Source organism: Aythya marila, assembly GCF_965140915.1.
Source record: "Aythya marila genome assembly, chromosome: 11".
NCBI classification, from domain to species: domain Eukaryota; kingdom Metazoa; phylum Chordata; class Aves; order Anseriformes; family Anatidae; genus Aythya; species Aythya marila.
In genome coordinates, this window is record NC_139052.1 from 5,173,018 (window position 1) to 5,196,036 (window position 23,019).

Sequence of the window (23,019 nt, forward strand, 5' to 3'; positions counted from 1 at the left end):
TGTCGGGACGTGGGGTCTCGCTCACCGCCGGTACTCCCGGCTGTGGGTTCTCCCCGTCCCCAGCACTGACTCACCTCTGTGGGTACCTGAGCGTTATAGGTCGCTGCTGTGCTAAAAATAAATAAATAATTGGTCAGGTAGTTTCAGAGATGGTCACGTCAACACAGCGTCTGGAATGGCGTCAGTCTTCACCCACCCCAGTTACCTCGGTATCTCTACCACGTTTATTTGTGCCAGGGGACAGGGATAGGGCTGCTTGGAAAACAAGCGAAGCATCAGTGAGGCCGCTCTGTGCACCGACCGTGGGCAGGCAGGAAAACACGTCTGAGTTGAACAGATCAGGATGTCCCCAACCCCGGCAGGAGGAACCGTCAGATGAACGGGGCCCTTCTGGTTATCCAGGGCACAGCCTGGTTCCCCATTGCGCTCAGGGAGGCAGGCAGCTGCCTGGCCTCAAACGCAAACCCAGAGCCACGACCCCTGCACCCGCTCTCTCCTAGAAGGTGTTTGTGTTTCTTTTCGGCTCCCACTGCGATCCGTAGCATGACGATGCCCTACCCAAGCCTCAGAACAAAATGCAGAGAGCAGAGGTTTGGCTCGCGAGGCGGGTAAGCGTATTTCATAAACAAAATATTTCATCCCTTAAGGCATGTTAAAAATAAGCCAAAGCCACAGCGGCAGGGCGGTCGTTTCATTATGCTTGATGCCAGCGGCTCTGACTCACGGGGCCTGTTTGTCACGATGAGAGCTGGCCCCTGCGTGCAAGCTGACCTTCTGCCAGTCCGAATTTTTCAGAAGAAAATGTTGGAGCCGTACGGTGGGGCACAACTGAGACGCACGCCACAGCCAAACAGCAAGCGGGGAGGTGTCGTACAGACCCTACCTCCATTTAGCAGGAAGAAACATCTTCCCTGGTGGGGGAATGAGTGTTTACACGGACATCTGGAACGATTTAGAGTTTAGTCCACGATACCCCAGCAGCGGAAACGCTGACATCCAGCGGAACAGCCTCAACTTCAAAGTCAAGGCCGTGTTTCAGAACAGGGGGCTGTGCACCAGAGCAGCGCCCCGGGGGGCGCAGTCCCTGCTTCGCCCCGCGCTCCCTCACACAACCGAGAGCCCCGGGCCCCGCTCCCCGCTCCGGGGCGGGCAGGGGCCGGCCGGCAGCCGGGGGCGGGGAGCGGAGCGGAGCGGGGCGGGGGGGCGGCAGCAGCCGTGGCAGCGGCGGCTCCGCGGCGCTCAGCGGCCATGGCCCAGCCGCGGCCGGGCGGCGGCCCCGAGGCGGCAGCGGGCGGCGGGGGCTGCAGCGAGGAGGACGCGGGGCGCTGCGGGGCCAGGTGAGCCCGGCGGGGCCGGGAAGGGCCGGGGGGAGCTGGGGGGGCCGGGGGGCCTCTCCCCGGCGCTTGCCGCGGCTGATGCAACGGCGGCGGGCGCGGGGAGCCGGTATGGATGCCCAGGCATGCAGGGCTTCTGTGCCAGGACGTCGCAGGGAGGTAAATAACGCTGTTTGTAGGGCTGCTTGTAGGTCCCCTCCTGCTCTGTGCTAGAGCTGCAGGTGTAGGGCAGTCACGCACAGATTCAGGTACTGTAACGGGAAACGCAGTGCTCTGTGCTAAAAGCAGCTGTTCCTAATCAGTTCCCTAACTTCACATCCTTGTGTTTACTCAGCATGAACTGCCATGCATTATTTTAATTCACAGAGGTGTAGCTGGGGATGGGGGATTTTACTCAGTTGCCCAGGTTGTCAGCTACGTCCTACGTACCTAGCAGGGGAGCAGAAAGTGGTTTTGGTGTGCACGCTTGCTTTGCACTTACGAAGTGGTGTGGTTCTTGCTAAAACTGGCACACAGCACTGTGGACAGGCTGTTCGAAAGAGTTCGTATAGCATTAAAACTGGATATAACTGTAAGGCCACTGTAATAACAGTATTAACATTAAAACATCACTATTAAATTTTAGCATAAGCTTGTTCTGTACGTGTAAGAGCATTTAGCCCTGACATACACTAAGAAAGGTATGGGTATTTCTTCAAGCTTTGTAAAACATAAGAGGTAACTCTTACATGCCACTTATTTAATCCTCTACAGTAGGCACTATCTTCAAAAATGTTTGCAGACAATGCTGATCTATACCCAGCTCTTGTGGAGGTGCCCTTTTTGTAAATGGCCTCTTCCTGATCCAGGAAAGGCCAGAGATAATGCAATGGACAGAACTGCAAAGGCTCTACCACAAGAGTAGGTGAGTGAAGTTCACACACGATTCTGCCATTTGCACGTAACCTTAGCTAAGGATTAAGTTTGGGAACGTGGTATCTGCTGGGACGTGATTTACCCATGCATTTACAAAAATTGTCAGGGCTGCTCCAAAGCCTTTGAGAGTGAGCCATTGCAGTCAGGCTAAGCTAAGAGATGTTAGATATATTTTTTTTTTTCTCAGATTCTAGGCTTTATAACTTGAAAAATGAAAGCAAATTCCTCACAGTCAAGACACTACAGTTCTTGGTGAAGTCTCCCAGTATTTTTAACATTCGGTCCTCACCCCCTTAGCTGCCAGGCACTTCAGAAAAATCTTCTGAGTGTTTATAAGAAACTAGTTGCTCTCCTGTGCATAAAGTCAAATTATTCTTGCCCAACTTAAATTTCTTTTGCATACAGCCAGACTCCGGAAGAATCTGACCTTCAAAGGTGGATGTTTTTTATGGTGACGTCTGTCAAAAATAAAATGTTCTTCAATAGACATTGAGATTTAATGATTGATGCTGCCACCTGTCCCATGAGTAGGCACCTGATATTGTATGCACTGGATTCTGTTAAAAGAGTTCCACTGCCTTGAGTGATTGCACTGTTGGAACATCAGCATAACGCTGCTTGGTATATTACCACATAGCGCTTGTTAATACAATACCGTATTCTTTTCAAGACACAGCAAAAGCTTGACCAAATGTAACGCTCCATCTGACTTAATATATTGTTTGTGAGTTTTTATATAAAATATATATTAAAGTTCTGAGTCCATGCAGATATCTTGATTTTCTTGTATGAGTAACAGCCAGATGAGTCTCAGCATTACACGGTTGTTTTCAGTTCTATCCTAAGTTTTGACAAGTTTATCTTCCACAAAGCCCTAAATAAATAAGTAAATGAAAGCTGTGACTAACTATTAGGCACCTTTTTCTCAGTATTGCCTGATACTGATTCATAAACTGTCTTTGTATTAATTTTGGAATTGATGCCTTGGAGGTACTACCACTTGTTTATTACTGTGAGTTAATATGGAGCGAATTACACATTTCTGCAATTGCAGGAGGTGAAACTCCCAGTACAGCACTTAATGAGGGCTGCTGTGAAATTTTGTGAAAGCTGAACTACTTGCTAAATACAGAAACGGTGTATAGTTCTGACTGACCAATATTTAGCATTTTAGAGAGGTGAAATGAGATGTTTCATCCTGATTCAGTGTTAACACTGTAAGAATGGAACTGATGCAGTTCATTTTTTTCCCAAAGCATGATGCTCCATTTTCTTTCCATCTGAACCTTCCACATACCTGCCAATACCTGCTAATAAAACCTGTAAAATTTGTAAGCTCCATCCTGAATTTAAGGCAAGCTTTTAGCAGAGCATGGCTATGTTAAAATGTTGACATTCTAAATTTCTTGTGCACATGCTAGCTCTGAACCAGTAGTGAATGGACAATGAGAGGTAGTGAGTTAGAGAATATCTGCAATGAAAAATAAATACTTAACCTTGTTTTTCTTCTGTCTAAAATCAGCACCCACAGCATGCCATTAAACATTTTTTTACTATCTTAATAAATGTATCTGTTATCCTCATCTTCCAGCATTTTCAAAGAACTGAAATTCATGGTTTTTTTTGGTTTTGCTGTCTCACTCTTGTCATTCCTTGGAACCATACCCCATTAAGTGCCCAAAGAGATTTTAACAAGGCTATTTCTAGAAGGCAAGGCGATTCAGTAGCCTTCACCCACGCACAGGGTTACCCTTGGAGGACCCTACTACAATGCCTGCTCCCTCTTGTTTAATGATTTCAGAAGCTCTGCAAAAAGTGCTTATAAAAAAAATGCGTGACTTCTCCTTTTTGTTGCTGAGGTACACAGGAGACCATACAAACACCAATTACATCATTTATCGGATCTAGGGAGAATAGTACATTTTTCTGAACAGAAACTTCTGTGATGGTCCCAAAGCAAAACTTGGCTGCCAACAGCTAAAAAAAAACAAAGAACAAAACAAACAAACAAAAATGGCCCTGCTTTAAGATAGATTTGTGCATCATAGTTCTTATAGCAACATCAGTGGCTGTGGGTGAACTGCTTGCCTCAGTGCTGGATGACAGAGTTTAAATGGTCATTTGTATTCCAGCAACAAACACACTGCTGTAACTGGATGTGGCAAAAAGTTTGGCTCAATTCCCTGGTTGCAAGATCTTTTTCAGGCTAGGCATCTCAGCAGTGCTCCACTTTGCACATACCTAGGTAATGGGATGGGAGGGGGAGACAGGAAAGGTAAATGATATCTTAGCAACCTGCACGTGTGTGTGCACGTACAGCTCTTCTGAGGTATGGTACATGAGCTGCTACTGCACCAAAAGTCCTTACTCTGGGACCTGCAAAGAGCTTCAGTCCATGCATAAACTGCCAGTGAAGTTACCCTGTCAACATGGAAGTTGTCTGTAAGAAGTGCAATGGTCCTGTTGCTCTGCCCTACTCTCTGCGTACTGGCTCCTGGTACCAAATGCATTCATGCAGTGCAGATGTTTGAGAAAATACCATTGCATCAATTTGGAATATTAATTCTCTGTTATGTGATACTTACTCATGAAGCACAGAAATGTTAACGTGTTCATATTGACAAATGAACCACTGTCACTGGGGGACCTTTGTGTAGCGCTAAGCTCTCGTGCACCTGCATGTCTGTTTTGGGGTAGGATGGGAGTTGGCAGCGTTTTCAAGGCATTAATACACATCTCATTGTTCTACACTGAGCTCAGCTTTTGGAAGGAGCTCAGGATTCCTTATGCTGACTGGAAAGTATCATCAGGAGCTGGCCTCCTGCCTCGGCTGGATAGGGCTATACCTATTTAGTGCCTACATACGAAAGAAGCTGGAATCAACATTATGGCTATGTTTTTTTCATTTTCAGATTTTTTTTTTAATTTTTTAATTTTTTTTTTTTTTACTCTACTAATATGAGATGAAGCTCTGGTAATCCAATTATTTGGCTGTTTTCCAGTGGTGGGGAAAATGATGATGACTGTGACCAGAACTGGAAACCACCAGACAATGACCTGATCCAGAAGTTAATAGCACAGATTGAATATTACTTCTCAGATGAGAACCTTGAGAAAGATGCCTTCCTTCTCAAGCATGTGAGGAGAAACAAGATGGGCTATGTCAGTGTTAAACTCCTCACTTCTTTTAAGAAGGTAAGTTAACTCATTTAAACTTTAAGTCCTTTGTGTAAGCCTGACAAATCGTAAAGGGAAAAAAAAATAAAGGTATGAAAATAACTTACTTTATAGAGGCAGTTCCATAGTCCTCATCTGCTCTCTGAGGGGCTGATGTGGTTTTGATGTGATAGTTACTTTAAGCTATGCACGAGTAACTAAGTAATGCTGGCAGTTACTTTCTTGTCTCTGAGAAGGGAAGGCAGATTTGACCTTTGCAAAAGTATGGTGATACTAAAAACAGAGTAGTAAAAGGTATCTATCAACCAACCTCACAAAATTTGTGGAGTGGAGCCTGCACCCGCCTTGGCTTTCTTTATGTGGGTTCCATCAGTTGTACTGCTTAACCTATCTATGTTCATCTTCAAGGTGAAACACCTTACCCGTGACTGGAGAACCACAGCCTATGCACTGAAGTACTCAGAAACTCTTGAGCTCAATGATGATAACAGAAAGGTTAGAAGAAATACTCCAGTTCCGGTGTTTCCCGGTGAAAACCTTCCTACCAGAATGTTGCTCGTGTATGATATCCACATGATTTCTGAACTGCAGGGTCTTAACAAACAACAAGAAAATGGATGTATGCAAGAGAAGGTAATGGAGCATCTCCTCAAAGCCTTTGTAACTTTTGGTGTAATTTCATCGGTTCGGATTCTCAAGCCTGGTAGGGATCTGCCACCTGATATCAGGAGGTTCAGCAATCAGTACACCCAAGTGGGAACACAGGTATGTGCAATTATAGAATTTGAAGAAGTAGATGCTGCTGTACGTGCTCATGACTTCATGTGTGCTGAAAAGAAAGAGACTGGCATGAAAGTTGTCCTAATAGGCATGAAACCTCCAAAGAAAAAGGTTCCTAAAGACAAGAACCACGATGAGGACACCAGCAAGAATTTTAAGAAGGTTAAATCTCTTAACAAGAGAGTTGAGGAGCTTCAGTTTGTTGGTGATGAATCTTCAGCAAATAGCTCTTCTGACCCAGAGAGTAATCCTGCATCACCACTGTCAGGACGTAAAAGTACTGCAACAAGTACTACAAATAAGTTGAGTCCTGTCATTCACCCAAACAACCATTTGAGTCCTAATGTGTCACCCAGATCAAGTCCTTGGAATAGTCCATCTTCACTAAGAAAAGTAACCAAAAAGTCACCGCTGGCTGAAGACGGCAAACTTAATCCAAGTACTAGCCCTGAAATTCCAAGGAAATGTACAGATTATTCTTCAGATAGCAGTATCACTCCCTCTGGTAGCCCCTGGGTACAGAGAAGAAAAGCTCAAACTGCAACGCAAGAGAAGAGTCCAGGCACTAGCCCCATGCTAGCTCGGAAAATACAAAATGCAGATGGTCTACCTGTAGGGGTGCTGCGGCTGCCTAAAGGTCCTGATGGCACTAAAGGATTCCATAGTGGATGTGAAAGAAGGAAAGCCATGAAGAATGAATAAATCATTATTTCAAAATAATTCCACAAGTCAGCCAACAGCTTTTGTTCAAGCCTGGTGAAAGACTGTCACTTGAGTGACTGAGTTAAGTCAGTATTTAATTTTTAAATATTTTATATTTATACGGAGACTTTATCATTTGTACATTTGTATTTTCACTTCAAGGAATAGTTGATGTTGGAAGGCATCTCTGGAGACTGTCCAGTGCACCTCTTGTGCTGAGGCATGGTCAGCTACAGCAGGTCAGTTAGCACCATGTCCAGTTGGGTTTTGAGTACCTTTAAGGATAGAGACGCCCCAGCCTCTCTGGGCAACCTGTTCCAGTGTTCAAACACCCACACAATAAAAAACAAAACAAAAAAAAAAAACAAAACATTTCCTTATGTTCAGGTAGAATTTCCCACGTTTCAGTTTTTACCCTTTTTCCTTTTACTAGGCTGCACTGAAAAGAGCCTGGCTATATCTTCTTTATTCCTTCCCATCAGATACTTAAATACACTGATGAGATCCACCCTGAGCCTTCTCCAATCTAAACAGCCCCAGCTCTCTCCCCTTCCAGTATGAGATGCTCCAATCCCTTAATCATCTTATGCACTTACGTAATACAGTACCCTTATCCACATTATTTCTATTAGTGTGAAATGGCTAAATACTGAAACAGGCATCTAAAATCATTAATATAATTACATTATTTGCAAACCTGAGGAGCAGGATGTAAATGCTTACTGTTTAGCTGTTGTATTATGATAAGCTGCCATATGTTACCAGTCAAATCATAAGGAACATACATTTTGAAGACTTTCTGGGTTTGTCTGAAAAGAAACAGAGAAACCTGCTACAGTGAGCAGTTGCTCTCTGCTTGCATATATCTCCAGAGAGTTGTTCAATAGGACCAAAATGTTTATTTTCCTGTGATGTGAGTAAAGACTCTGAGCATTGAAGACTGTTCTGTGTTATCTCATGTAATCAGATGGAAATAAACTAAATATTAACTCAGTCTAAATCTATTTCTTTTACTTCAAAAGTAAGCTTATCTATACCATATGAAATTCTAAAAGTAGTTACTCAGAATTTACACTGCATTCACCAAGTAGTGTTTTCTGTCCTATTACTTAAGTGGTGATACTTCAGTCTATGTCAGTCATTGTTATGCAATACTGTAACACTAAAACAGCAGTATCTCACTAACACTGATTATCTCACTTAACTCTGGAATTAACAAATAGGCTCAGCAAGAAATGCTTAAATTAAAATTACTATTATTCTATATGAAGCCAAAGAGATACTTCTGCATTTTTAGCTCAGAAAGTTACACTTCTGAAAAATAGCCCAGCGATATTAAGGAAGTAAGGTTTTAGTTTCTGATGTATAACTTGTGCACTGTGCATGACAAAGGTCTAATCCAATGGCAATTCGTTATCCCAAACCTCAATATCCTTTCCAACTTGGATTTCTGCTCTAAGCATGTTCTGCAGTGTCAGTAATTGTAGTAACGCACAGAAACCTATGTACAGAAATCCATCAATTCTGCATGTAATTCTGTAGCCACCCAAACACATTTCTGTTCTTTTCCTTTCACTTCACAGAACAGAATCCTCTGAGTTGTCTCCTGATCTCCATTACTGGCAGAGACAGTATAAATACTGTTATATGCAAGAGGGTTTTTTTTGGCCTTGGTCTTTTTTGTTAAATCAGCACCACATCTGCAAGTATCTCAGCAACAGGTAAGTACATGTAGCCTTCAGAAGAGTGATTCCCTAACTCCGTATTACATACAACAGCCTTGTTTCACTGTATATCCAGAACACTGTACCTTTTCTTGGCATACTTCCTACACTAACCAGGAATATATAGCATTATATACCATTGCATGCTGTTGTTAATATCTACTTCGATATCTCGGTATAAAATAGATATACAGATGCATACAGACACACAGCAAAACCTTCCACTACCTGAACTAACGAGCACCCTCTGCTGTCAGAACAAAAACGGTGCCACAGGGAAGAGCAAGACTGCCTGGGAGCTCACAAAGTCCTGCAGCAGGTTACACACACTTCTGTCACACAGACACGCAGGCACATTTGAATTAGTTTTGAAAACATGCAGGTTCAAAGTATTTTTATTACCCTTTACAAGAAACAAATAGAAATTCTAAAAAGTATTTCAAGAATTAGACCATTTGCCCCAAGGATGTCACAATTTTCTGAGGCTTTGTCTAACTACTATCCATACTGACTGCACCGGTGGGCAAAACCTCATATAGCAGACAAGCCACAGCAGGTTTCAGTTATACATATACTGCAGTAAAAGCAAATGCAATGTTAAATTCCCTTGAGACAAATGTTTAATTCTCCCTGAGGTTGTTTGTTTTCACACACAATCAATTGCTTAAAACTTCTGCTTAAAAACAATACAAAAAACAAATCCACACACCACGTATCCAAACTGCCTGGCATAACGTTACCAACAGATAGCCTTTAAACCCTAACAACCATGCCTTTACTTTATTCTGAGTCTTAAATGTTTCTGGTACAACGACATATTCCAATTAACTTTTGTTGTTATTCTGCTTTGAATGTCATGTCAAATGGATATAAAACACCTGATGAGACATTTGGGACTTTCATCACTAATTGAGGGCTCTTCCCAACTATGAAAGGACACTTACTTCTGTCCTCACTAACAAAGGATCCATGTCTGTGTTCTTTTTGCAAAGGCATGATTTATGGAACGGATTTCTAAGCCTGAAGTCTGAAAAAAGCCAAAGACAGGGATTTCTCTTTTTTTAAAAAAAAAAAAAAAAAGAAAAAAAAAAAAGGAAAAGGTTATTAACTAAGCTAAATTAGAACAACAGCTTGATTAACCAAACAGAGTTGGCTTCAATTTACACCACTGCTCCCTTAGTTTTGATTTGACTTCACTTGAAGCAAAGATGTAGTTGATTGATTCATAGGAAAGATCCCACATCTGCGATCGAGTCAGATTAAATGTTTTTGCAACCAGCTCGTATTCTTGCGATAGATCTGTTGCAAATACGCCTTTATCATCGGTCTAGAGTTGAATTGAAACAAACAAACAAAAAGATCAAATTAGTTTTTCTACATCAAGAAGGGTTTTGCCCACACATTACAAACCCGCTTCGCCTTGGTATTTTGACACTGCCCTCCAGTTCTTTCAATCATTGGTTATTATTTCATATGTTATTTGCCCTATTTTCACTCAAAATCATTCAACATAATTAATACCCACGTAAGCACAAGCTTAAAAGCAAGTGTTGGACCAATATGTTTAAGTGAAGTCTATCAGTATATAAACAGTTAAGATGGTCACTGAGTATATTGCTGATCTTATTATTAAATTTTCCCTATATGGATCAATATTAAGAACTTCCATTTGTACTAGAAGCATTTCTCAAACAGAACATTATGACTTGCTGTAAGCAGATTATTTGCTGCCGCAACTCAAATTTTTAGTAAGCTCTGAGCCAGAAAAGGAGATATACTTCTCCAGTTTCACACCAGTTTTGCTCTTGGTATAAATGCATGGTTAAAATAAATAAAAAAAAAATAAATTACACAGAGCACTGCAGGGTGGCCCATGTTGTACCAGTATGCAAAATGGTGTTTCTCACAGGAAGGTACTGTCTGAGTTTTGATGTTTGACGTCATGCAAAGTTCTAAGGCAAAAAAAAGAAACAAGGATATATGTCAGAAGAAATTATAGGTTTTTGACACACTAATAGACTTGCTTCTATCCCTAAATGAAAATTAAAATTAACTATTGTTGTTATAGTTGTTGTTTCCTTTTCATTTGAGACATCATTTGCCACCACAAATACATCAAAAATGCAAGTGTCACCAGTATACTTGCACAGGTAATTCTCTCACATGCACTGCCACGTTAATTGTTTCCTAAGTCAAAGCTGATCAAAGACAAATCGGAATTACTTAGATCAGCAGTAAGCATGATATTTTGAAGTCCAGAGATTACCAAGTAATTTCTTAATGTTTTTTTCTTACCAATCGGTATATGATTCTGTCTAACAAGCGGCACTAATTCTTCTGCACCAGTTGTTGCAGAGTTGAGAAATGTTCCATGTCCAATTCTGTCAGGAGGCAGGCCCAGGAGAACTTTAGTCTCCTCTTCTTGATTTGGAATCTAGTGAGGATATATTTTACATTCTGTCAATGCAGCATAAAATAGCATATTAAATAACTACAACCGAGTCGAAGTTGTATTTTCAAAGCATATCTGATTTAAAGGAAAGTGTTAATCAGAGTAAACATATGCATTGCCACCCTCTAAAGAAAGAACAAGTGCATGAAAGTGACTCCCAAGGTTGAATTATAAAACAAAGAAGCCATCACCAAGCCTGTTGGAGTTTAAGAAGCGTTTGGACTGTGCACTTAGTCACATGGTCTGAATTTCTGGGTTGACCTGTGTGGTGCCCGGAGTTGGGCTCGATGATCCTTGTGGGTCCCTTCCAACTCGGCATATTCTATGGTTCTATAATTTTAAAAGGGTATATAGCAGAAAATCACTATTTGAAAATCTGAAGTACCTACATTTGGAGGCCTCAAACTGCATATATAGATATAAAGAGATGTGTGACAACATATATCATGTCTAATTTTCTGAAGAAATTAAAATGCTTTCAGTGTTTATCAGCCTCAGAGTAAATTTTAGCCACCGATTCACCACATTGTATGGAGAAGTTCAACTCCTTCTACTGATATAAACAGAACAAACGGGAAAGTAAAATTTTACTCATAAAACTGCATGACTTTTACTGTACATGCCTTCTAATAAAATACTAGGAAAAGAACATGGAATCTCCTGGAGTATTTCTAATTTTCAAATTCACACCTGCCTCCACTCCACTAGGTATAACACAGTAAGAAACAGTTCTCATTCACAAATGATTGTTGAAGATTTATTTTCTTTTGTCAAAAATGCCCCAAACTAGGGGGCACCAGTTTTTCATGAAAAGTTCAAAACCCACACAAGTTCATGTTAGCCTCATCACTTTTTTTTTTTTTTTTAAATAGGAATAACAGAGAATTAAAATAGATAAAACTTTTACCTCTGAAAGATGTAATGCTAGCTTTAGACCTGCTTTTTTTGCTTCTAAGAGGGGTTCCAAAAAATCTTGACCACGTCCTGCCTTGAAGACAAAAACACATCATCATTCTACATCTTGTTCTACAGAACTCCTCTAGTTATATGATTTTAAAGCCTAGCAACGTGAAAAAAATAATTCAAATACAGCTACATGGAATTATTTTTGTTTTGTTGTTATTCCATTTTTGATTGCTCCACATCAGATAACGTTCTGCTATATGGGCACAATTTAGTCCAATTGGCCAAACATCAGTAATTCAGATGATGCCCACCAGTGAGTGCTAAGTCAACTGTCTTCATTTTGACACTGGTTCCATAACTGCCACCTATAGCTATTTCATTTCAATTTGACATCTATCCTCAAATTTATTTATTTTTTTTGCTTGTTTAATACCCAAAGAGCATATGTTGCATCTAAACAAAGTTTATACTAATTTCAACTTGAAATAGTATTTCATTTGCTTCAACACAGTCAATCTGCAGCTACAATTTACTAACAGACACTTGCCAGATAAATGCTGCTTTTCACTGGCTCTTTTTTCAGTGTTAAAATCTACAAATCCTTTGTTTAGGGATTCTTTCTCCCATACAGCAACAGGGATTAACCTGGTATCAGAACTATGAGCGAGTCAATCAAACTAGTAACAAACATATGACAAAAACTTAAAAGAACGAAGTATTTTTGGAACTGCTTGCTGTTACACAATATTAAATATTTATCTTTAAGGACAGATCAAAACAAAACAAAAACTTACAGTTGGATCACCACTGAGATCAAGTCCTACTACAACTCCATCAGTGGAAAGAAGGAATTCTTCAGCAAGCTTAACAGTCTGCTTAGCAACTGCTGGGCCACCTCTTCTGTTTATTGCTATTAATAATCTAGGAGACAAGCGTACATGCCCGGTAAAATACAAGTTAGAGTGTAAAGAGACCAACAAATCTCATACCAATAAAAATGGCACTTCACTTCCTTCATGGTTGACTACAGAGAATATTTATACAGAAACTATTCATGAAGGCACCAAAGTGCAGAGCGATATCGATCAGATCAAGACGTGACCCTGTGAAATGCAGCAGCCATGGTGAGAGGGAGGGCAGGGAACAACACATCGCTCTTTTACAGCCTGCAGCATCAGGTGAGCAACCTCTCAGAAAGGCACACAGGAAAAATGAAAAATCTTCAGCTTACACAAATAAATCTATTTGCTTGCTACAGAAAAAATAAGAGAGCCATGCAGATTCCTTGCCCATAAGCAACCACCGACATCTTCTAAAACCTTTCTGTTCATTTTAACTACCTCTCCTTTACTGCAGGTTGCTTGTGCAGCTAATCCAACAAAAATCTTGCAATGAATGTAGGCCCTGAAAAAGACTATTTAATGCAATTTCCTTCAAAAGCACGGCTCCTGAAAACATTGCAGAGAATGGACAGTGTTAGAACTGAAAAGTTGCATTTACTTTTATTCTCTATAAGTAAAAAGAAAGTTGTTTTTTTTTTTTTTTTAAAAAAAAAAGAAAACACACAGGTTTCCATATCAATTATCTGTTTCCATTCCATTTTACAGGTGACTTTCTGTAAAAAAGCTTTTATTAGTCAAACTGTATGCTAATAAAAATTATATATACAGAAATCAATAAAATTTATCTAGTTTAGACACTATTTTCTTTTCTATACTGATTTGTAAACCTCTCTGCAAACCATGACCGAGTATCAGACTAAACAAAACCTTGAAACAGAGGCACTCCGTGTACTTTATTTACCTTACATCTATATCCAAGCCTTCTTCTTTACACTGCTTTATACCCTCAAGTATAGTTTCAACATACATCCTTTTGGTCATACCTACAAACACATGTACACATTTGGAATCAACATTTTTGAATTAATTTTATTATGCTGCAGATCCAACTCTCTAGTTTCAGTTTGCATCTTTTATTTTACTCCATAGTTTTCTAATTTACATAGTCCTAATTCAATTTCTAAACACAGTTTAACTTGGAACATATATTTGGATTAAGCCTCCTCCTAAGGATCTAGGAAAATAACTTATTATGAATCAGAATGTAGCAATAGGACTTCTCTTGTGCATTTCTGTTAAACTGTATACAAAAGAAAATAAAAGGTGGAGAAATAGAATAAAATATATTAGCTATTAAACATATTAGCACACTCAGATGTCACAGTGAAGTGAATAACCCAAATTCTTGGATAATGGAATTATAACCAACAAGTTTTCGTCCCTGAAAATCTAATAGCAAAGTAACATGTTTTTACTTCACTAAATCTTTGCTTTCATATTTAAAATATTTTTTCTTGAACCAACTGAACTTGACTTGCCTTGTTAATAGCAGAATCTTAACTAAGTCTTATAGTACTTCAGATTTAAAAATTAAAAGCTAGAACAGACTATACCTGTGGAGTTTTCTTCTCTAGGAGTGCTCCTTAATTCCAGATACTTGACACCATCATTAGCAAATTCTTTAATAACATCTTTAGTTATCTGAGTAAGAAACAGTGTATTCAACATGGTGAAAGTAACCTTTATAATTGTTTATATTCTCTTTTACAACAGAAGGACCTACTTATCTTTTGGTGTGAAACACTTACAAAAGTTCAGGCCCCATGTGTTTCCAGCACTCTCTGTCCCTGAAAATACTACACATGATAGGTAGCTTCGGTTCCCTCACAGACACTAGAGAGAGTTATAACAAATGAGAATTTTCATGTCTGAACAAGAACACTCCTCAGCTGGCACACTCCTAACCCCTCTCACAGCTACTGCATCTTTCTCAAAGTTTAACAGGCTGCCTAGAATTCCTTTTACAGGAGGAAAAAGAAGACACTACACCACTTTTTTCTCTGTTGTGATCCCACAACCACTCTTTCTGTCAATATTGCAATCCATGGTAAACATCCTAGTTACGTAGTCTTGGTATATAACAAGCCAAAGAAGATGAAGGAAAGTATGGTAAATCAAAGCTTTGTTAATGATGAGCAGACATCACATTTTTACGACACTAGCCGTCTAACCATCTGAGTGGTAATAATGACCACCATACTGGAAGCTCACTGCTTTTAAAAAATATCAAACTGAAAGGTTATACACAATCCTGCATTTCAAAACTAATGTGTCTTACACTAGTAAATTTGACTTCCAATTGAAGGCAACAATGTTGACACTGTTACTTGGAATCCATTGTTGTTAAACCAAACAATTTTGACTTCGCATATTGCTTGTTTGTTTGAAGCTAAGTTTTAATTAGCTTACCAGTAAAATATCTTCAGCCCTAGTGGTAATCTGATAGATGATCTGAAACATCTGAAAACATCTAAAATAAAAAGTTAAAAAATAAACATTGAATAGAAAAATGAGTATTCATAGAAAAAAAAAATACACCTATATCTTGAAAACATACTCAGTGTTCAGTTAACCAACTTGTAGCTTAAATTACATGTTGAATTTTCCTTCAAAGGACGATCAAGACAATCTTAAGAGCAATTTTTGATTGTAGAAGGTAACAGTACTTTAGCAAGAGAAAGTACTGACATGAGATTTACATTTTGTTCACAAACGTGTTTGTAAAAAGTGATCTAAAGTCACCTCTTAGATAGATACAACCAGAAAAAAATTGAATAGATCTTACCGTAATACGACTCCAATACATATTTTCTGCAGTCAGTATACAAGGCCATACAGTTCTGTTTTCAATTGAATTAAAAGACACTTGGTAAACGTTCATCTCTCACACACACATATCTACTCACTCATCTAAGGTTCTTTTCTTCCCTTTGTCGATCATAGTCATTCCATTCTGGATCTGAAGGTATGGTTTCTGGGCCATGAGTTTCTTCATTGTGGCAGAACTGATACAGCCATTCAAATGCGCATGAAGTTCCTAGGCGGGGAAATACATTATGGATTTGTTTCTTTTAAGTGAAAAGGATGGCTTCTACACCTTGTTTGCGTTAGCGTTCTTGTATCTTACATTACTGTTTCACTCCAAGTTGGAAAATAACAATTATCTCCACGTTTGGCTAACAACTGCTTCCTCTCACTTTCACGTGCACAAATACAACTAGGACTGTCATATTGTCACTCGGAGGGCTGTTGTTAGCACTGATCTCACCAGGTGCACAGCTAGCTTAGGAAAGAGCTCTCCAGCTAACTGGAGCTAATCTGCTCAACTATTATTTTTTTTTTCTCAATATTTTGAAGCCTTAACTCATGCCAGAAATCCAGCAAGATGCGGTCTCAACCCATTAATGGCACCTGGACTAATTGCCCTCCACTGCCCAAGACTGATTTCTGCCTGACTTTCTCTTGTCAGCCTGACTGACGGATCCAAACCCCAGACCCTCAACTGCATCCCTCACTTGTTCTCTGCTCCTCCTCATGGTCTCTGGGCACCTGATGTACGGCACAGTTCCCCAGTGCCCTCCCAACTCGTTCCAAACCCGTCTGCCCCATTACACACACCCACCCGGCATCCTGCCCTTCTCAGGGGGGTAAGAACTTGGTGAAACGTTTCCCCAAGGTTTGGAATGGCAAGCATGTCGAAAACCTAACTCTTTCAAGATTCAATTCTGGCTTTTTCAAGATATGACATTTCAGCTGGCTGAAGGCAGGCACCGAGCGCTTCAGCCCCGGCGCAGCCCCAGCAGCGCCCTGACGGGGAGGCGCGGCTGCGGCCGATAGCGGGGCGCCCCTGGCGCTGAGGCCTTATCGCCCCAGAAGGAACCGGCGAAACTCGGAGGGCGTGAGGGAAGGAAAGGCTCTCGGGGCCCGGGGCAGCAGGGAAGGGCTGCCCGGTGAGGGACCCCACCCGCCGCCCCCCGGGGCCCGGCGCTCACCACTTTGGGCAGCTCGCGGTAGAAGCGCAGCTCCCGCTCCCGCTCCCGCTCCCGCTCCCCGGCGGCCGCCATGGCAGCGCGGTGCCCGGGGGCGGTGTCAGGGCGGCCGCCCGCCCCCGGCAGGAGGCGAGTCCCCAAGAACGAGGCGGAGGCGAGGAGCTGCGGCGGCCGCACTTTATTCCCCACACAAGCGACAAGAGGCGGCGAAGGGCCGGGAGCACCCCACAGCCCCGGCCCTTCCCCTGGTACCGGGCCCCCAGCGCGGCGCTAGGGGCCCGAACTGCAGTACATGGTTATATCCCCCCCCCCCCCCCCCTTAATTGTTTTTGTAATTAACTTGCAGGTTTGCTAGCACAAGGATAACAGTACCTTTCGCTCAAGCCCAACCTAAATACAGTCATCTTGACATAATCCTAAAAGGTATCTTAATTAGTTCATATTTAGATCTTAGTGCAATCTAATCCTATAGCCCCACAGTCTTCAGTCAACAAGTCACTAAGCCAATGTCTTGCTATGCCCCAAAACAGAGATGAAGATCACAAAACATGGTGCTCTACAGACTGCTAGAGAACCTTAGGCAAATAAATTATCCTTCCACAAATACAAAAAAATATATATATATTACTGACATGTTTAAGGAAGTCAAACTCAGAGATACAACATGAAGTAAACAACTCGATATCCAAGGTAGCTTACATCTGGTTTGATGCTTGACAGACCATCCAAGCTCAATAGTGCAGAATCCAGCTAGCTGTTCAACTTTTTTCATAGAAAAATAACATGTCCATAAAAGAAAGGAAATGAATGTCAGCTTAGTGATCCACTCTTTTATTTTACCTTAGTAAAGGCAAACTAAGTACAGATACTGTACGTTAAAATATATGCACATAAAAAGAACAGCTGTTCTTTGTTCTAACTCAACGGCACAAATTCCTACGTTCTTCTCCTTGGAGCCTTTTCCCAGCAATTACTCCTCTCTGAAACACGCTGCATCTACATTTAAATGTAAAGAGAACCATCTGCAGGTCCCACATAGCCCACACCAATGAGTAGCACATCAATGAGCGTCCATATTCCGAGTCCACCAAAGCTGAAGAGTTTTCCCAGACCTTCCCGCCACTGGCCCAAATAGAAACGATCGGCTCCAAATCCACCAAGGGTGATGCTATAGGAACGAAAACAGGGTTTAATGATTTTTAGCTGAACTCAATTTTTGTGATACACTTTTTTCTCTGTACTTTTTTCTGTTGCACCTTTCTGATCAGCCTGCAAACTGATTATAGTTTCATTTTACATCGTGCAAGAAACTTATTTTTTTTGTAGAAAAAGAGATGAGTCACTGAATAAGCTTTTGGATAAAAAAGCATTCTTAGCCAATTACTATTATCCAGAGACTTAAGTTTGTCATTCATGACAAGCAATAAAAAACAAAATTCTCAAACAAAAATCTGTCTCTCTACTTTTCTAACCTGGCAGAAACTTAAAAAACAAACAAACAAGCTATAGAAACACAGAACCAAACGGTGCACTTGGCCCCATGCAGTATTCATGCAGCTTTTAATTTCTCCAGCTGGTGGTAGAGTTAACAGCTGTTGCTATAAAGGAAAGTGTGTTAGATCACATTCTTAATCAGACAATATCTTTGTCTTGGGAAATACACGCTCTTACTACCTAATTTATCATTTCTGAAGTACTAAAACTTAATGAAAAAGGTAGTATGACCAAAGAACTTCATTTACTTTCAAATCATTATTGTAGTGCTCTAATGCAAAAATCACCTAAACAGCTTATTTCAAAACTGCTACACTGGTCTCTTCCCTAATAATTTAAAAATGCAACAATCTTCCCTTTTAAAGCATTTCTAGCTGTAACACTTTGTAAAGAAGTCTTAAGTGTAATTACATTAACAAATGTAATATTATAAAGGGGTGGAAACATCTGAAGTGTACAGAATTTTCTGAGCATTTATACTTCATTTGACACCATACAGAATAAAAGAACACACTACTCAGAGAAAAATAATCATTTGTGAAGCCTAAGAAGCATTTGCACTTGCACTGGAGAAAGTACATTTGATCCAGAAACAGGGTAAAAAAAATGTTTTCTTTCAAGCTCTACTTACTTAAGACAGCATCTCTTGTAAATGAAATCTACTGGTATCATATGCCTCCAAACCCTAAACCAGACTATATTATGTATGGGGTACTCAGTACACCATTAAAAACACCCACTGAGCAGAAAAGCAGACTGAAGATTTTATACACAGTATGTTTATAACAATACACATTTAAACTTTTAAGTTCTCTAAAAGTTCTTTTGTACCTTAGTGCCAAGGCAGTAGACCACTTATAACCTCCAGTCCAGTTGCAATAGAGCATCTTTGGAAAGACTCGATTACCTAAACATTAGAAAACATTCAAACCTTAATGCAACATACAGAGATCACATAATGAGCAAGAACATGACATGCGAAGCAAAAGCTTACTGTATTTTTCTAACAGGAGCCTAAAAGGGTTGACACTAATTGAAACAAGCACTGTTAAAAATGCCTATACTCCACAGTCCTCTGTTCATCAATCTTTCTCTCACACCAGAGAACATGCAAGATAATTGAACAAATAAACAGGAAACATTTAACTACCTGGGGGAAATCAGCATGACATTTTTAATTGTCCTGCTGAGACACTTGAAATGGCTTCTATTAATGTTGTCCAAATTAGTTTGATTCATAGAAGTGGACAAAAATAAAATAGACCTATTTTCTCTCACATGAAGGTATACAATCAGTCATAAAAAACGTTTACAATTAGGTGTCACTTTTAAAAGGAAGAATTAAAATGTAACCATAGAAAAAATAGACCAAGCTACTGTAACTGCTATAAACAACCACTGTGTTGACCTGCTATAAAAATGTTAAAACATTTTAGAAAACAAACTTTACAAAATCTTCTTTAGCCTGCCTTACCTAAACAATGAATGTGATCCAGCACCGTACAAGTGGCATTGTATCGCTGTCGTGGACAAGAAACCGTCATGCAGTTTGTAGAATTGGTACATACATAATCTGTTGTTGCAAGCTGCCAGCAAAACTGGCACGTCATGTTAATTGTAAAGTTCTCCTGCTCATGGTTATTCTGATCCTACAGAAGGACAATATTATCACTTCATTAATAATACAAAAAGGTCAGCATTCAATATCAAATGGCATTTCATAGACAGACATTTTGGGCAAAATGGCAGTTACTCGCTCTTTACTACCTCCATGTTCCACAGAAAATCAACATGAGAAAGCTGACAAAGAGGTATTCAGCACAGTTTTAGTATTATTGCTTCCTCTAATCTAACCAAAGCTGCAGACAAATAGCTTGTTCTCACTTGCTCTGTCTCATCCTCAAGATCAGTTTGTACCTTTGATTTAGCCTCCGCATTCTCAAAACGGTTCAGTTTTTATTGGTCAGTAAGCTCATTTTACTGTCATGTGGCTGCATGGCAAAAACATCCAATGCAAGAAACACAACCCAGAGAAGGGGAGATCTGCCTCTCCACCAGCAGCCTGTAGTTGAATCAGATTAAATGTATTTCAAAACTATGAACCTGCCTATGTAAGAATCCAGCAACCCCTTTAAAAAATAATAATTTTTTAAGAGGTATTTACATGTATGACAACTTGCCACACTTGAATTAAATTACTGAAAATTGTGTTTAAAGGTAATAGGTTACTTACAACACAATGAACATGTGGCTTGACTTTGCAATCAAAAGTGGCTGGCTTCCCATACACACAAGAATAGTTTGTGTTACACGTCATACAGTCTGGTGGCAATCTACTGCAAAGTCCATTACTAGGACAATTACTCACATAAGATGGAATTTCTGTACTTTCTGAAAGGTAAAATACATTAATAAAATTAAAAAAAAAAATAAAAATATAGTCTACATACACACACGCATATACGCACTGACACTGTGCACAAGGTTTTCCTTACGATACAGTGAACAGAATCCAAGTTATCCACGGAACACAGCAGAGCAACCTGCAAGGATCTTGAGAAGCTCTATGCAGCACAGCGCAGCAACACCGTACGATACAATACCAGAATAGTGCTTAACATGGGTTAACAAAGAGTGCCTTTCAGCCTGTAATCCTCAGCAGAAATAATCAGTTTTGGCATAGAAACAGGTCCCTTTGGTTCAGGACTAAACTAACAGCTTGCTCTTTTTATGTGTTCATACAATCACCTCTTAATTTGTTATCTGGCTGAAACACTGTTACCTAGATGTGCTCTTCAATGGTTTACAAAAACTGTAGTTACATTGGATGAGGAACAGTAACAACTTCTTGCAGAATGTGCAAGTCTTTCAAGAACTTCTACCATCCAAAGTGAATGCAGAACGCACGAACCACAGTGACAGTGTAACTGTTCATATAAAATATTATAGGTAGAAAATGGTCAATCTAATTATATCATCCGAATTAGTTGTTAATGACATTTAAAAGTAATTCTTGATGTGTTAACACTACAATGTCTTTAATTCATGTGAAACCGTGCACAGGTTTCTTAGGCAGAATCCAAGGACTTCAGTACTGGACTCCAGACTCAGAGGAAGAAGGCCCACAGAAGGAAATAAATAAATAAATAAATAAAAATAAAAAGCAATATCATAACATTGTACCTGTCGTCTTAAAATTGGGAGTATTTGTACTTGTTGAAGTAAGACTCTTTGCAAATGTAGATTGAGGCTGTGAATGCTTTGTGGTCATCAAAGATCCTGCTAAAAAAAATAAATAAATGATATTTTTAGAATGACATCCGTCAGAAACAGTTTGATTTCAGCACACAGGTTCCGTAACACAATGCAAAACATAAGGACAATGACAACACGTAAGAATACGGTTTCCTATTTTACAGCTCACAGGACATTCACGTTCAGACGAGCACTGGAGCCGATTCTCCCCCTTGGCCGAGCCGCGTTCTTTCAGCCCAGCCCAGCCCCATCCCCCGGCACCGCACACACCGCCCAGCGCCTGCCTCACGCTGCCCTGAGGCGCACCGAGCCTGCCCTGGCGCAGTACCGGGGAACGAAGCCTTCTCCCCCTCACCCCTCACGGCAGGTACCGCCGCCCTGCCCCGCTGCCCCCCGCTTCCCCCCCGGTTCCCCCTGGGAGGCCACCGCACCCTCCCCGGCTCGCCCCGGGGGCAAGGCGGTGCCGAGTCCAGGCTCACCGCGGCCGGCGAGGCCGTAGAGCTGCGCCACCAGGAGCGCCAGGCCGCCGAGCCGCCGCAGGGCGCGCACCGCCAGCGCCGCCATCTTGTCTGCGCCGCCTCCCCTCACGGCCCGGCCCTGCCCGCCGCGGGGCGGGGACGGGGCGAGGCCGAGGCGGGAGGGGCGGCGGCTGAGGGGGCAGCGAGGCCGCCCGAGAGCCCCCCCGGCACCGCCGCTGTGAGGGGGATGAGCTCGGAGGGGCAGCGGGGCGCTGGGGGGTCGTGCCCGACCGTGGTACGACACTGGAGCAAATGGCACAGGGAGGGGGCAGCACCGCAGGCAGCCGCAGTTGACCGTGGCCTCCAAGTAGCAGCCCGGCCTCGGAGCCCGGGAAAGGGGTCAAAAAAAACATCACTGGAAGAAGCTGCTGACCAAAAGTGGGCCCGCAGGACCAAAAATAAATAAATAAATAACAAAGATTTCACTCAGTCTGTGTGATGGTCTCTCACCATCTCCCCTTCTCAGAGGGCAGGGGAAGGGCATTAAAAAAAATAAAACAGGAGCTTCTTTTTTTACTAACCCTTCTTTCAGTACTATACTCGTCCCAAATTTTATTCATCAAGATCCTGATTATGAAACTGCCTCTCTTTCCCCTCCCTTTGCCTACCTGTGCTTTTCTCTCCCCCCGTCACCCTGCAGAACACGGATTTATCACCCCCTTTAAGTTACAACCTTCAGTGACCTCTGCCACTGCTGCAGTGCCTCTGAAAGCTGAGATGCCTATCATATAAATAAACCTGTGCTAAGAAGGCTTTTACTTAAAAAAAAAAAAAAAAAAAAAAAAAAAAACAGAAAATCACTTTAAAAACAAAAGAAAAAAGAAAAAGGTTTTAATTCTAGACTTTAAACACATCTTACTTAATGTATGGT

At 41.1% G+C, this 23,019-nt stretch overlaps 3 protein-coding genes across 6 annotated transcripts; 1 reads left to right on the forward strand and 2 right to left on the reverse strand.

Moving 5' to 3' along the window:
* The first annotated feature begins 591 nt into the window (after positions 1-591).
* On the forward strand, positions 592-9,547 carry LARP6 (La ribonucleoprotein 6, translational regulator). 3 transcript variants are annotated; one of them, XM_082769016.1, is made up of 3 exons: positions 592-608; positions 5,252-5,444; positions 5,835-9,547. In XM_082769016.1, the coding sequence occupies exons 2-3, from the start codon at positions 5,403-5,405 to the stop codon at positions 6,906-6,908; spliced, it is 1,116 nt and encodes a 371-aa protein (XP_082625142.1). In that variant the 5' UTR covers positions 592-608; positions 5,252-5,402; the 3' UTR covers positions 6,909-9,547. The 3 variants fall into 3 exon arrangements, with proteins under 3 accessions (XP_082625142.1, XP_082625140.1, XP_082625141.1); XM_082769014.1 differs by lacking the exon at positions 592-608 and adding an exon at positions 835-1,337; XM_082769015.1 differs by lacking the exon at positions 592-608 and adding an exon at positions 2,137-2,238.
* A 154-nt stretch (positions 9,548-9,701) lies between these two features.
* MAPDA (N6-Methyl-AMP deaminase) lies at positions 9,702-17,052 on the reverse strand. Its single transcript, XM_082769017.1, has 10 exons — positions 16,885-17,052; positions 15,799-15,929; positions 15,302-15,362; positions 14,446-14,533; positions 13,794-13,875; positions 12,785-12,911; positions 11,992-12,072; positions 10,928-11,066; positions 10,484-10,584; positions 9,702-9,959 (listed from the first exon to the last, which is right to left on the reverse strand). Exons 1-10 carry the CDS (start codon positions 16,954-16,956, stop codon positions 9,768-9,770), a joined length of 1,074 nt encoding a protein of 357 aa, XP_082625143.1. The 5' UTR covers positions 16,957-17,052; the 3' UTR covers positions 9,702-9,767.
* A 150-nt stretch (positions 17,053-17,202) lies between these two features.
* Positions 17,203-22,243, reverse strand: TM2D3 (TM2 domain containing 3). Of its 2 annotated transcripts, none has more exons than XM_082768724.1 (6): positions 22,110-22,243; positions 21,559-21,657; positions 20,609-20,766; positions 19,850-20,024; positions 19,207-19,282; positions 17,203-18,049 (listed from the first exon to the last, which is right to left on the reverse strand). In XM_082768724.1, the coding sequence occupies exons 1-6, from the start codon at positions 22,192-22,194 to the stop codon at positions 17,884-17,886; spliced, it is 759 nt and encodes a 252-aa protein (XP_082624850.1). In that variant the 5' UTR covers positions 22,195-22,243; the 3' UTR covers positions 17,203-17,883. The 2 variants fall into 2 exon arrangements, with proteins under 2 accessions (XP_082624850.1, XP_082624851.1); XM_082768725.1 differs by having other exon boundaries at positions 21,559-21,654; positions 22,110-22,222.
* Positions 22,244-23,019: the final 776 nt, after the last annotated feature.